Here is a 12,675-nt window from a genome sequence, read left to right as displayed (position 1 = left end):
CATCAGAGGGAGCATCTCTTATACAAACCTGGTAATAGCCTCCTGGGAATGACTCTTTCAAAAGATGAAAGATCTTTGGTGGATGGAAGAGAGAGAGTAGAGAGTCAGAACATACAACGTAGGCAGGAAGAACTAACTGCCTGAGTCCGTGTTCACCCACCAAAGTGAACGTGTTAAATCTCAGTCTGGTGCAAGCAAATGATACAGCATCTGCCGTGCTGTCCCAATCTAAACTCTGCTAAAACTTAGCACCGACTGTGTGTCAAGCGCCCTCATCTCCCCTCCTAGTTTACCCCTCAGGATAATCCAACAGGATAGCACACGATCTATGCATGCAGAAACCAAGGCTGTGACAAATAACCAGCCAGAGACCAGAGCCAGAAATACGGGAGAACTTGTCCACACTTCCATTTTATTCCTCAAAAAGGGAGGGAAGGGGCCACTCCTCATTGTGCCTGTATAATCAGGAACAGTTTGCATCTCACAAGTCCCTCTTTCAGGGTTGGAAAGAGAACCCAGAGCTGAACTGGAGAGGCACTCTTCTGAGCTGCGCTCACAGCCCTTTCCCCTTCCTCCTGTCAATAATTCTATATTTTCTTTCTATTCCTGGTTTCTTTCTAATCATAAACCTAGACCATGGAAAAACAGTCCCTCCTTACTCTCACCTTAATCACTAACCTTATAATGTTGGTTGTAAGGTTATTTGGAGGACTGAGAGCAGTGAGCTCCCTGCAATGTTTAACCTACACTCCTGTTGGATAACTATGAAAACCTCACATACACGCCAGAGATTCGAACACATACATTCTGCCCATTTCTCCCCCACATGCCTCCTCACTCTCAAGTTTTACTTTTCACTTTGTATCTGAAACCATTTCCTCCAGTGTTAACTAATCTTTGGCATACACATTGCCTAGAAGAATCTTCTATACCCCTTAGATATCACTAAGGTATGTATAGGACTCTCTGATCTAAAGACTCCCTGAAATCATTCTATCCCAAATATTCAAGTCTGGTCTTCAAACAGATGGACATACTAGAGACATGTATTCATATTTAGGGATACCTTGCAACAAAGAAGGCAGCATGCAGCACATGCTCAAAAGTAATTTTGCTAGCACTTACGCAAATACGCACCCAATAAATAAGTAAATATACTAATTTTTTAAATCGGAAATATTTTAAAGTAAAAAGCAAAGCAAGAATACTTGATGCTATCTGTCACTATCATAGTGCCACATTGCAAGGAGATCCTTCCTATTCTACTTAATGATAGAAAAGCAGGAGAGGAGGGAGGGAAAGGGGTCATCCAACAATAGGATAAAGCTGTCATTATTCACATAAAATGTAATGTCTACTAGAATATCTGAGGGCATCTACAATTCAGCAGGTGGAGGTCAGAGGACAGCTTGCCATGGTCAGCCCTGTGGTCATCCAGGTGCCTCTGTCCCCACCTCCCTGAGGGCACCACCACTCTAATGTGGGTACCGGGGATCAAACTCAGGTGTCAGGCTTGGCGACAAATGCCTTCACCAGTCTCCTGATTCTCCCTGCTTTGAGATAGGATCTCACTCAAGACACAGCTCAACCTGGCCTCAAACTTATGACAGTCTTGTCTCAGCCTTCTGAGTGTTGAGATTATAGGTATGACCTCTATGTCAGACAAAAGGGAATATCAATATTTCTAACTCCATGATAGCATTTATAGGGTTTTAGCATGTATGTTTTAGCAGACCAAAAGATTGTTTCTACCTGTTAATAAATTACTTAAACTTTGTACGGAGTGATGGGTTTCATGAAGATGTTTCCATTCAGATGCATCCATGTCCTTTGACCATAATTACCACATACCTGCTTCCCTCTCCCTTTGGGTCCCCTCTCCCCCTTGATCTACTCTGACTCTAGTTTCTTTCCTTCCCCAGATAGTCTTTTCTACTTTCGTGTCATATGTGTCTATATGAAATCCCTGTATTAAAGAGAACATGTAACAATAAAAATAAATCTTAGGCCTTGTCTCAAAAATCAATAATAATAATAACAACAAAATACTTTTAAAGATTTATTTTTTATGTGTATGGGTGTTTTGCCAGCATGTATATCTGTTCACCCCATCTGTACAGTGCCTGAGGAGGATGGAAGGGAGCACTGCAAGCCCTTGGAACATGTGAGTATTGGGAATGGAGTTCAGGTCCTCTGGAAGAGCATCAGCACCCTTACCCACTGAGCCATCTCTCCAGCCCCAATAATAACAATTCTTATGGACCTTATCTTTTTAAAGATAAGGTCTTATTCTGTAATAGGCTGTCCTCAAGCTGAAAGCAATCCTCCTGCCTTAGTTTCCCTGGTGTGCTAGGATTACACATGCGGTGGTTTCAAAATAACATAAACCCACCCATGGGAGGCTCTTCAGCAGGCATCCAAACCCAATTCAACCTCCAGATTTGGGTACAGTCATTTAAAAACCCACCTATTAACAATAAAAAAAAATTAAAGCAAATACACAATGGACGATGGTTTGTGTGTATGTGTGTGTGTATGTGTGTCTATGTGAGGGGTTGTGTGTGTGTGTGTGTAAGAGAGAGAGAGAGATGTGTATGTGGGGAGTGTGGTGTGTGGCCTGTGTTTTGCTTGGTTTTACTCCTGCACATATGGAGAGAAACAGAAATCCTATCTGAAGTTTCTTTCTATCTTAAATAGCAAACTTTCAGGGACCTGTCAACCAAACTCAAAGTCAGGACCTGGCTTGGCAATCATCCCAACAAATACAGTAATTTGCCAGCTGAGAACAACAAGGCAACGCCTTCCCTCCGATTGCTTCAGCTGTCCAGAAAGATTAAAGCAAGAAGGCAGTAATAAGCACTTAGAAGGAGGTGTGTGTGTTTGATTCCCCTTATCTAGTTCTCCAAAGGACACTGTTGCCCAGGAAACCAGCTCAATCATTTCAGGAGCTAGGGCTGAAGAAGATCATCAGTTGCTTGTGGAATTACCGTTCTGAAAAAAGTCTACCCTCAGGAGGAAACTAAGACTCAGAGTACAGTGTGACCACACTGTGTAAAAGCAACAAGGAAAAAGAAGAGACTTTAAAACCTTGAAGGCTGGCAAGGAGGTACACACCTCTTAGGTCAGTGCTAGGGAGCCTGAGGCAACAGGTTCCAAAGTTCAAGGCCAGTCTGAGCTATATAGTGAGATGTCATCTTGGAAAAGAGAGTTAGGCAGACAGGGGATAAAGCATAGTTTCAAGGACTCAGCAAAGAAACAGCCACAAAGAGAAAGTCCAACAAGGATCTGGAGGAAAGCAGGCAGCAGGCAGCAAGCCTGTCCTGGGCTAGAGATCTGTATGTAAGAGTCACTCCTTTACTAAGAAGGAAGGGACAGAGCCATGTCCTATGGGAGGAGAAAAATCACAGGCCAAAAGATGCACAGCTGTAGGTGGTAACAGAGACGGTGGAGAAGCAAAGGCGGCAGACTCTAAGCAATAACTCTTCATTTAATATAAAGACACAGAGCACCCACCATACACAGGCACCTTTATAAGGGCTAAGTGTGTTGATGTATTTTCACTCTTAAAAACAACAATGTGGGAAGCTAAGCGTGATGGCTCCCGTCAGTAATACAGGACTTGGGAGGCTGAGGTAGGTGGATGTCAAGAATTTCAAAGCCAATTAGGGCTCTGGGTGAGGAGAGCCTGTGTCAAAACCAAACCAGACAAACAAAAACTGTATGCAGTGCCAGGAGGCATGGTGGCACATGCCTCTAATCCCAGCTCTCCGGAGGCAGAGGCAGGAGGATCTCTGTGAGTTGGAGGCCAGTCTGTTCTACTAAGTCCAGGAGGGCTTGGGGCTCTGTAACACAGAGAAACTTTGTCTCAAACACAAACAAGCAAAAACTGTGCAAATAGACGTTGTTACTTCTATTCTGTAGATGAGTGCAATCAAGTTCAGGAGTCATCACCTTGCCAGAGCAGATACAGAGAAACGGATGAGATTTAGGTACCAGATCTGGGTAACCCTGAACAGCCCTCAGGGCCTCTCGCCATTGAGTTTGTAACACTTAATTCAAACAAATCTTTGAACGCTGAACCTCACAGCACTTACCACCCTACCTGAAAAGGCCTTCTGAATTTTACTACAAGCCTGTATAAACTTAAGCTGAGGCCTTCCCTCCCGCCGCCTCACTCAGTTGCATCTAACACCTTTGTCTGTGGAACCTGGAAACAAACCCAAGGCCAAACTGAGGTCAGAGAAACCTTTGCGACGGTATGCCAGTGTCCCTGGTTAGATAAAAATCCCCATGACTCCACTAAAATAAAGTCAGGTTCATTTCTGGCCACCCAGCCATTGGTTTCTTATCTCGGGCACGAAGCGGAACGTGATGCCTCCGTAGTCACTGAAGGACCTCTGAAACCTGGGGCTGTAAAACCTCAGAGTGAAGTGACAGCCCGCGAGGCACAGTGGGAAATAAATCTGCTGATACAGCAAACGGCTGTCACAGAGTTATAATCTAGTGAGTAAAAAATAGTAGTTATGACAGAACCGAGGTGAACGGGTTCCTGTGAGGTGGACTGGTGTTCGTGGCTGGGATCAGCCTGGCTGTCTTTCTCGCTTCGGCAGACCAGAAACCAAAATACTCTCTCAGGTTCCCGCCCCATCCCCACACACCCCCGACCCTCTGCTCAGACAGCTCCCACAGCTCTAAGCTCAGCCCCCGCGACTCCTGGCTCCCTAGATCCCCAGGGCAACCCGAGCTCCGCCGCATCCTTCCCTGCGCTCACCTCCAGGGTTTTCACCAGGATCTTCATGTAGATCTCCGAGATGCCCAGGGACAATCCGAAGGCCGAGGGCAGCAGGATGAGGCCGACCACCAGCGTCAGCCAGGTGGACAGGACCTTCAGCGCCAGGTCTGTGCCTTCCATGTCTCGGCACGCCCTCCGGGAGAGGTCCCCAGGAGATTCGAGCGGAGTCCCGGGCGGTCCGGCCGCAGCTCGGGGAAAACACAGCGTCCCACCCGGAGCCGGGCTCGGGGGGAGTCAGCGCCGCCCTGCTCGCTCCCTTCAGCTCTGCGGAGTGGAGGGGGAGAAGGGGGCGAGAACTCTTAGAACTACTGCCACCTCCTTCCCGCCTCCTCGTGGGTCCCCGTTGTCCCCGCGGGCTAGCCCTCTACTGGAAGCCGGGGCCAAGCTCGGGGCGCAGGGCTGAGTGTCTCTCGGGAGAGCAGACCCAGCCGGCGGGGATCCAGGGGACACCCTGGTGCGGCCAGGGCGCGCGGAGGCAGCCCGGAACGCGCCCCACCCCGGGCCTGATTTTCCTCCGAGTAGCGATTGCGACAACCGGCGGTGACTCACCCAGGCCCCTGGGGCGGCGCGGATCCCTACGGGCTCCCTGTGGGCTGCGGGCTACGCGAGTAGCCGGTGGCTTTGGCGCGCCGGGGCTCCCCTTTTCTGCCCTCTGCCCTCGCCCCACCCCCCTCGCCACCCAACGGGGAGCTCCCTGGCATGACTGCGTCCCCGGGGGGCGCCGCCGCCGGGGGAGCTACGGCCCTCGGCCCCGCCTCTCCCCCCGCCCTCCGCCCTCCCAGCCAAGGTCCTTTAGGTGGCAGGCTTTCCATCACCGCTCACCGGAATGGACCGCTGACGTCTCCGGGACGCTGGGGAAGATCTCGTTTGTGGGAGCGCAACACCACCGCCTGGGGAGGGCTTGTCGGGAGGAGGAAACTGCAGAGCAAGGGGTGAGCAGGCACCCTCAGCCCTCCCGGCTCTCCTACGCCTCCTTCCCTGCGCTAGCCAGCTGCAGGCCAGGGATGGAGGGAGCCTGCTTGCTCCCTGCTCACAAGTCGCCTTAGCCACTCTGCCACCACCCCCCTGGCACGGAACAGACTCAGGAGACTGGAGTGGTGGTGTCACAGGACTAGAATTCCAGCGCTTGTGCTCGACTGGAGGATCCAGAGGAGACGGGTCTGGGCCGGGCTGAGTTCCACTAGTTAGCCTGGGGCTAACTAGCCAGAACCTTTACAAACCTTTTCTTTAGAAGGGCTGGCGGGCAGGAGGGGGAGGGGAGAGGGCGGGAAGCAGGACATCCTAAAGGCTGTTTGTCACTCCCCGGAGGAGATTCCGATCTAAGCTTCCCTTCACACGCACGCACGCACGCACGCACACGCACTGCAGAAAATGCTGCACGAGCTTCTCAGGCTTCCCCGTCCCACGCCGCTACGGTGCCAGCCCCTACTAGAACAGAACAAGAAGACCAAGCGCCTGCATTCCGCCGCAGCTGAACCAGTTTTAAGAACGAGCTTGAGAAGGGAGATTGAGAGCAGGAGAACGCAAACCGACCCCGCCCGTCCCTGGAAGGGCTCTAAACTCTTAGTAGGACCAAACTCCGGTTCACAGTTTGACAGTCGGGGGTTGGTCTTGGAACTGGAAGACGTGGGACTAGCAAAGCGGAACAGAAAGTGTCGGTGGCAGATACTGCAGAGACGCTGCGAGCGGAGGACGAAGGAAGCTCACCTTCCGAGACTGTAAAGGTTCGTCCTGTCCTCTGCGCCTCCTGCCCATCGCTGGCGCTCTCCGCGCCAGGAAGGGGGAAATAAGTGAAAAGCTTCGCCCTCCCAGTGCAGCTTCTGAGGCCGGCGACGTGGCTCATCAACAAAAGCGCCTGGTGCTAAATATGCCCATCTTTGGACACACACCCCCCTTCCCCGTGGTGTAAGGGGAGAACCGACTCATCTCCTGACCCCACGCACACAAGATAAATAAAACACAATGAAGAGATTGGTTTTGAGGAGGGTCTACCGGGCATGATGAGGAAAATGTAGACATTGGCACCAGGAGTTGAAGGCCAGCGTGGGCCATAAGAGACCCTGTCTAAGAAACACCTATGTGCAGAAATGGACATTGCTGGAAGCTGGCCGACATATCTGTGTATGCATGTGTGCTTTCTGTATTTAGTCACAAAGCAAGATTTATTAGCTCATTTAAATACTGCCCGGGTGAAATATTTAACCTCCTTTATTCCCTCCAATCACAATGACTACGGAAGGCTGAATGGTTGCTCCATGGCCCACCCTGCGGAGGAACCACACAGACAGCCCTTCTTTCTGCTTACACACTGGGGCTGAGTGAATTTATTGTTCACACACTTGGGGACAAGGTTTGGGGTCTTGTTTAGGAATGTCTTCGTGAACAAAGCGGTAACCAGAAATCAGAAAACTGCTACCACCCAAAACACGGTAATGTCGACCTCCTGGAGCTGCCTATAAGACACAGGCTCCCCTGGACAGCCTTAGGAGGACGCTCAGGGCAAGCCTAGGCCTTTGTCTTGCTTTACCTCCTCAGAATCTCCTTGCCTTCCCCTTCCTACGGTCAGGACCCCTGGGTCTAAACAGATCACCCCTAGAGTTTTTACCTTAACAAAGGCCTGAAACCTGAAATCAGGATGTTTGTAATGCACAGTCAGGCTCCCCCCAAAGCCCTAGGGGAATCTTTGCTCTCCTCTTCGAGCTTCTGCTGTTTGCAGAATTCTTCCACTGTGTTCATGTGACCTCCTTCCTAGGCAAATTCTCTACCGCTGAGCAACATCCTCAGCCTTTTCTTTCTTTAATAAAGACATTTAATCCCGGATTTAGGGCCTAATCTAATCTAAAAGATGGTTCTAAGAACCCATCATTACTTGGACCTGAATAACAGCACCACCCTTAATCCCAGCAAGGCTGGTAGATCCCTTTGAGTTCATGTCCAGCCTGGTCTACACAGTGAGTTCTAGGCCAGCCAGGGCTACATAGTAAGACCTTGACTCAAACAGATAATAATTATGGTTCACCAGACTGAGACAGAGAGGATACAGAAATTATAGGGACACAAGAAAGGAGAGGGGCCTTTTATTCCCAAGTCTGAAGTCTCTAGAACTCCAGAACAGTTAGCATCCTTTTATCTTGTCTTTCTTTCTTCTTTCTCTTTTTTTCTGCTGCTACATAGTATTGGTTCACCAGGAACTTCCCCTGTAGGCTGTCCTCAAACCCACAGAGATCCACCAGCCTTTGCCTCCTGAGTGCTAGAATTAATGACATAAGCCAATAAGCCCAACCCACAGTTAACACTTTCCTTTTTTCTATTATTTTTTAAAGACAAGGCTTCTGTTTCTAAATGAAACTATTTACATTAAAAAAAAAAAAAGGATAAGCCAGTTGTGGTGGCCCAAAGCTTTAATCCCAGCACTTGGGAGGCTGAGGCAGTCAGATATCTATGAGTTCTTGGCCAGCTGGTCTACAAAGCAAGCCCAAGACAGCCAGGGCTCTGTTACACAGAGAAACCCTGTCTCAATAATAATAATAATAATAAACAAAATAAAAACAAAAAGATAAAACTCAGCTAATTGTAAACCACTTAATATGAAAGCTGTCCAGAAGCCTGGTGGTGATGGTGCACACCTTTAATCCCCGCACTCAGGAGGCAGAGGCAGGCAGATTCTGAGTTCAAGTCCAGCATGGTCTACAGAGAAAGTTTTAGGACAGCCAAGGTTACACAGAGAATCCCTGCTCAAAAGCCAAAATCAAACAAACAAACAATGAATAAATAAATACAGGGCTGGAAAGATGGCTCAGAGGTTAAGAGCACTGTTCCTCCAAAGGTCCTGAGTTCAATTCCTAGGAACCACATGATGGCTCACAACCATCTATAATGTGATCTGGTGCCCCCTCCTGGTGTGCAGGTGTACATGCAGGCAAAATACTGTAGAAGTAATAAATAAATCTTAAAAAAACAAACAATAAACAAAAAAAGGAGGAAAGAAAAAGAAAGTTGTCTCGAAGCCTGTTTATCACCCGTTATCTGGCACATATATAGATACATAGATGTATGTACATATTTGCCGGGAGCCAAAGCTATCTACTGAAGCCAAAGTCAAAGCTATCTAGTGGAGCCAAAGCTATCTACTGAAGCCAAAGTCAATTAGTGAGTCAAAGCTATCTAGTGGAGACAAAAGGTGTTTACTAGGCCAAAGCCAAATAGTGAGCAAAGGTCATTTAGTGGAGACCTAAAGCTATTTAGTGTAAGTTATCTAGGACCCTAACTCATGGGTGATAGACTGTGAGGACATCCGTTTGTTAGAGCATCCGTGAGAAAACATCCCTATGGTATCTTGCAGGCACCCTATTTAACACATAAAGGCACTCTTCCTGTCTCCTGCAGCAGCTAATTACCTTCGCCTTTTCCTGCCTTCTCCCTATATAAATTGGGTAAAAATTTCTAATAAATAAAGCCTTGATCAGACAAACAGACTTGGCTTCCCTCCTTGCGCTTCTCGTCCCCTCCCATTCCTTCCACTCTCCTCCCTTAGGAACCCACGTTGAAGCCCCGATGGTTGGGGCACTTACTAGTGACCCTTATCAGATATATAGATATGTGCTTATGTATGTATTAATGTGCCTTTATATAGATGTACGTATATGTATGTATTAATGCACCCTTTGTTGAATATATACATGTGTGGATATGTATGTTTTAATGCTCCTTTTTTGAGACTGAGTCCCATGTGTCCCAGGCTGGCCTCAAACTCACTACATAACTAAGGATGACTTTACATTTCAAAGACTCCTACTTCTGTCTCCTGAGTGCTGGGATGAGAGGTATGTACGGTTCTGTCCAGTTCTTGTGGAGCTGAGTAGCCAAGCCAGGGCTTCACGCACACTAGGCAAGCATTCTACTAGCTAAGCTACATTTCCTAGATCCCTAGCATATACTTTATTAACCTGGAAGCCTGGGAGCCTGGGAGCCTGGAAGCATGGCTTACCAGCAGAGCACATATACAAGGCCTTGGGTTCAAATACAATAGCACAGCAGCATTCCATTTATGCATTCATTTGTCTTTTGCAGTACTAGCACTCAAACCCAGAGCCTTGCACAAGCTATAATGCTCTATCATGAATTATAGCCCAAAGATTAGAGAAGAAAGTCACTTTTATCTCCCACCACATAGATCCTTCCCTCTTTCTTTCCCTCCCTCTCTCACGTGCCTTTTGTTTGTTTTCTTAAAGTCTGTTTAGTTTTGCTTTCAGACAGGATCTTTCTATAGCCCTGGCTGTCCTGGAACCCTGTGTAGATCAGGCTATCCTAGAACTCACAGAGATCTAAAACAGTACACACCCAGATCCTCGGTTTTTTGGAAACCAGGTCTCATGTAGCTCATGCTGACCTTAGCAAGTACACAAGGCTGGACTTGAATTCCTAATCCTAGTCCCAACATAGGATTATAGTCCTGGGCCCAAACACTCAGTTCAGTTCCACAGGACATCCTAATTTGAAGAGACAACCCCTCTACTTCTCCACCTCCCACAGTCTGCAGTACCTTGAGCACATTCCAACCAGACCTTTCTCGTGTGCAACCACCACCCACCTACCACCACCCCACCCCACCTTACCCCGCCCATACAGGGTCTCTCATTCTCTAGGCCCTCTCACCACATTGCAATACTTCTGTTTGTGGCCATATTCACATCTCTCCCCTTCTTTCCCTCAAATATCTCAAGTCAAGCATCTAATACTGGATCCTATAAGTTCCTGAATATAACCATAGCAATTGAATATTCTATAACTGGAAAAAAAAAAACACAACCATACAGTGTCTGTTTAAGGGTTCATTAGATACATTGCAAATGGACCTGAGCTTAAAATCCATTGATTTCTGTAGTGAGAATTTTGAAATTTTGGTTTCTTTTAAAAAAACAAAAAACAAAAAAACACAACTATTATGAAGCTGGAACTCTGATCCACAAGCAACTCAGTCAGAATTTGTTCTTTGGAAAGGCCTCAACTCAGATTTCAGAGCTTTAACATCAGCTGTCTCAGCCTGCCCCAACAGCTGAGGACAATTTGGCTTAGAGTCACAACATTGGAGACTTCCACCATGTAATTATTCCACAAAATAACTTTGAGAGCAACATCTGGATTCGTATCTGAATCAGGAATTAGGGACTGTGATCAGGCATGACTGACACGTGAAAAATATCAGTTACGTGTGCGGGAGAATGAGGGTGAAAACGTCTTAAGGTTACGAAAAGTTTCAACAGTGTAGACCCCACGTCACCCCCAAGGAAAGGATGGGTGTTCCTCCAGGCATCCCCACAAGATGTACCCAGCCTTCTGACATCTCTGTTGAAGTGTTCTCTAGCCGTGCCTCAGCCTGTCCTTCACTGAGGGTTGTTCCAAACTCTGTACATAGATGGACTAAATAAAGATGTTTTTCTCTTACTAATAACTCTGCTTTCTATAGATACACGGCGTTTTTGCTTGTGTTGAAACCTGCTTTTGAAGACTAGGTCTTCCCAACGGAGAGCTGGGCATTTCCTGTCTCTGACTCATTCTGTCAAATCTTTCTGTGACTCCTTACTTTGTCTGTCCTAGCCGTCACTGGGATTAAAGCTGTGTACTGAAGGATTCCAGCCAGAGGGACTATAGGTGTACATTCTGGGGGTATGTCTGCATTCCAGCCGGAGCACACAGACCGAGGTCCTTGGATGTGATCCCTTAGCAGAGTAGCTATGTCGCTGGGTGAAAATTCCTATACAACCGTACATACACCAATGTAAACCACCCTCCGGTGGTTTGAGTGAGAATGTTTGTCATAGGCTTGGAAGAATCAGACTAACTTTGTAACCTATGTTTCTTTTAATTGTTAGGCCCATGTTAATTAAAGCCTCTTAGTGCTTCTCCAGAGAACCGAGGAATGTAAAAGTTCCTGACATTAGCCATCTGTGAGGGCAGAGATAAGGAAGAGAACAAGCAGAGATCTCTACTGTCACTGGCTGGTACTGGTGAGATGGGCTTTGTTTGGAAACTGGGCCAAATGGCCCCAATCCTTCTCCTGACCTTTGATCCAAAGCCTGAAACCCCTACTCCTCAGAACAGACATGGGATGAGTTAATCACCCCCCACATTTAACTGTGGATGGCAGGAAATTCCAAACTGACTTGAAGATCAGATATTTACGACAGGGCTGACTGGACCTAAGGGTGACCAGAACTAACCAATTAGTTTAAAAGTTAGACACTTCATCCAATCCTAACTTGCCAAGAAGTCAACCCCAGGAGATTCCCGCCTTGTGTCTTGTAAAAACCTAAGCTCTTTGTCTCCCGGTGCCACTCCTAGTTGACCAGCAGGGTGACCCCATTGTACAATGGTTAAGAAGAGTCTCTTGCGTTTTTGCATCGATGGATAATTAGTTTCCTGAGTTCTCTTCATACCTTCTTATATTTAGGCTCTTGCTGGGCCTAACAGGCTCATGTAATTAAAAATTTGGACCTCAGTTGTTGGTGCTGCTTGGGAAGTTCTAGGAGATGCAATAGTTCTGAAGGTCTCTCTCTCTCTCTCTCTTTCTTTCTGATTCATGCTTGTGATTTAAGATGTGAGCTCAGCTTCCTGCTAAGTACTGCTAAGCCTGGCACTTGCTGCCACTGTCTCAGCCATTTTGGACTCTAACTTCTGGAATCATGAGCCCAAATACTTTTCTACATCCAAAATTGCCTTAGTAGTGGTGTTTTGACATTGAAATATAAAAGTAACCAACAAACCCACCTCCCTTACAAAAATCAACTGTTTATAGCTCCTCAGGGAGAGATGGGGCCTTGTGAGCCCTCCCCCACCCATGATGGAATGTTGATGGGTTGCATTTTTGTGCAGCCAACCACAGC

The 12,675-nt window shown here is 47.4% G+C and overlaps 1 protein-coding gene across 4 annotated transcripts in view; it reads right to left on the bottom strand.

Moving 5' to 3' along the window:
* Gpat3 (glycerol-3-phosphate acyltransferase 3) overlaps positions 1 to 6,120 on the bottom strand; it is a 50,473-nt gene extending 44,353 nt beyond the window's left edge. The window contains exons 1-2 of one of the 4 annotated variants that reach the window (XM_060381024.1): positions 6,013 to 6,120; positions 4,772 to 5,056 (exon numbers count right to left, since the gene is read on the bottom strand). In XM_060381024.1, coding sequence (XP_060237007.1) covers positions 4,772 to 4,912 — 141 coding nt within the window. In that variant the 5' untranslated portion in view covers positions 4,913 to 5,056; positions 6,013 to 6,120. Of the gene's footprint in view, positions 1 to 4,771; positions 5,057 to 5,341; positions 5,521 to 5,614; positions 5,978 to 6,012 lie in introns of those variants that run through there. The other 3 variants (XM_021655803.2, XM_021655802.2, XM_060381025.1) reach the window with 3 other exon arrangements.
* Between the last annotated feature and the right edge of the window lie 6,555 nt (positions 6,121 to 12,675).

This window comes from Meriones unguiculatus, chromosome 3, assembly GCF_030254825.1.
Source record: "Meriones unguiculatus strain TT.TT164.6M chromosome 3, Bangor_MerUng_6.1, whole genome shotgun sequence".
NCBI lineage: Eukaryota > Metazoa > Chordata > Mammalia > Rodentia > Muridae > Meriones > Meriones unguiculatus.
Note: the sequence above shows the minus strand (reverse complement) of the source record. Positions and strands in the feature narration are given on the sequence as shown.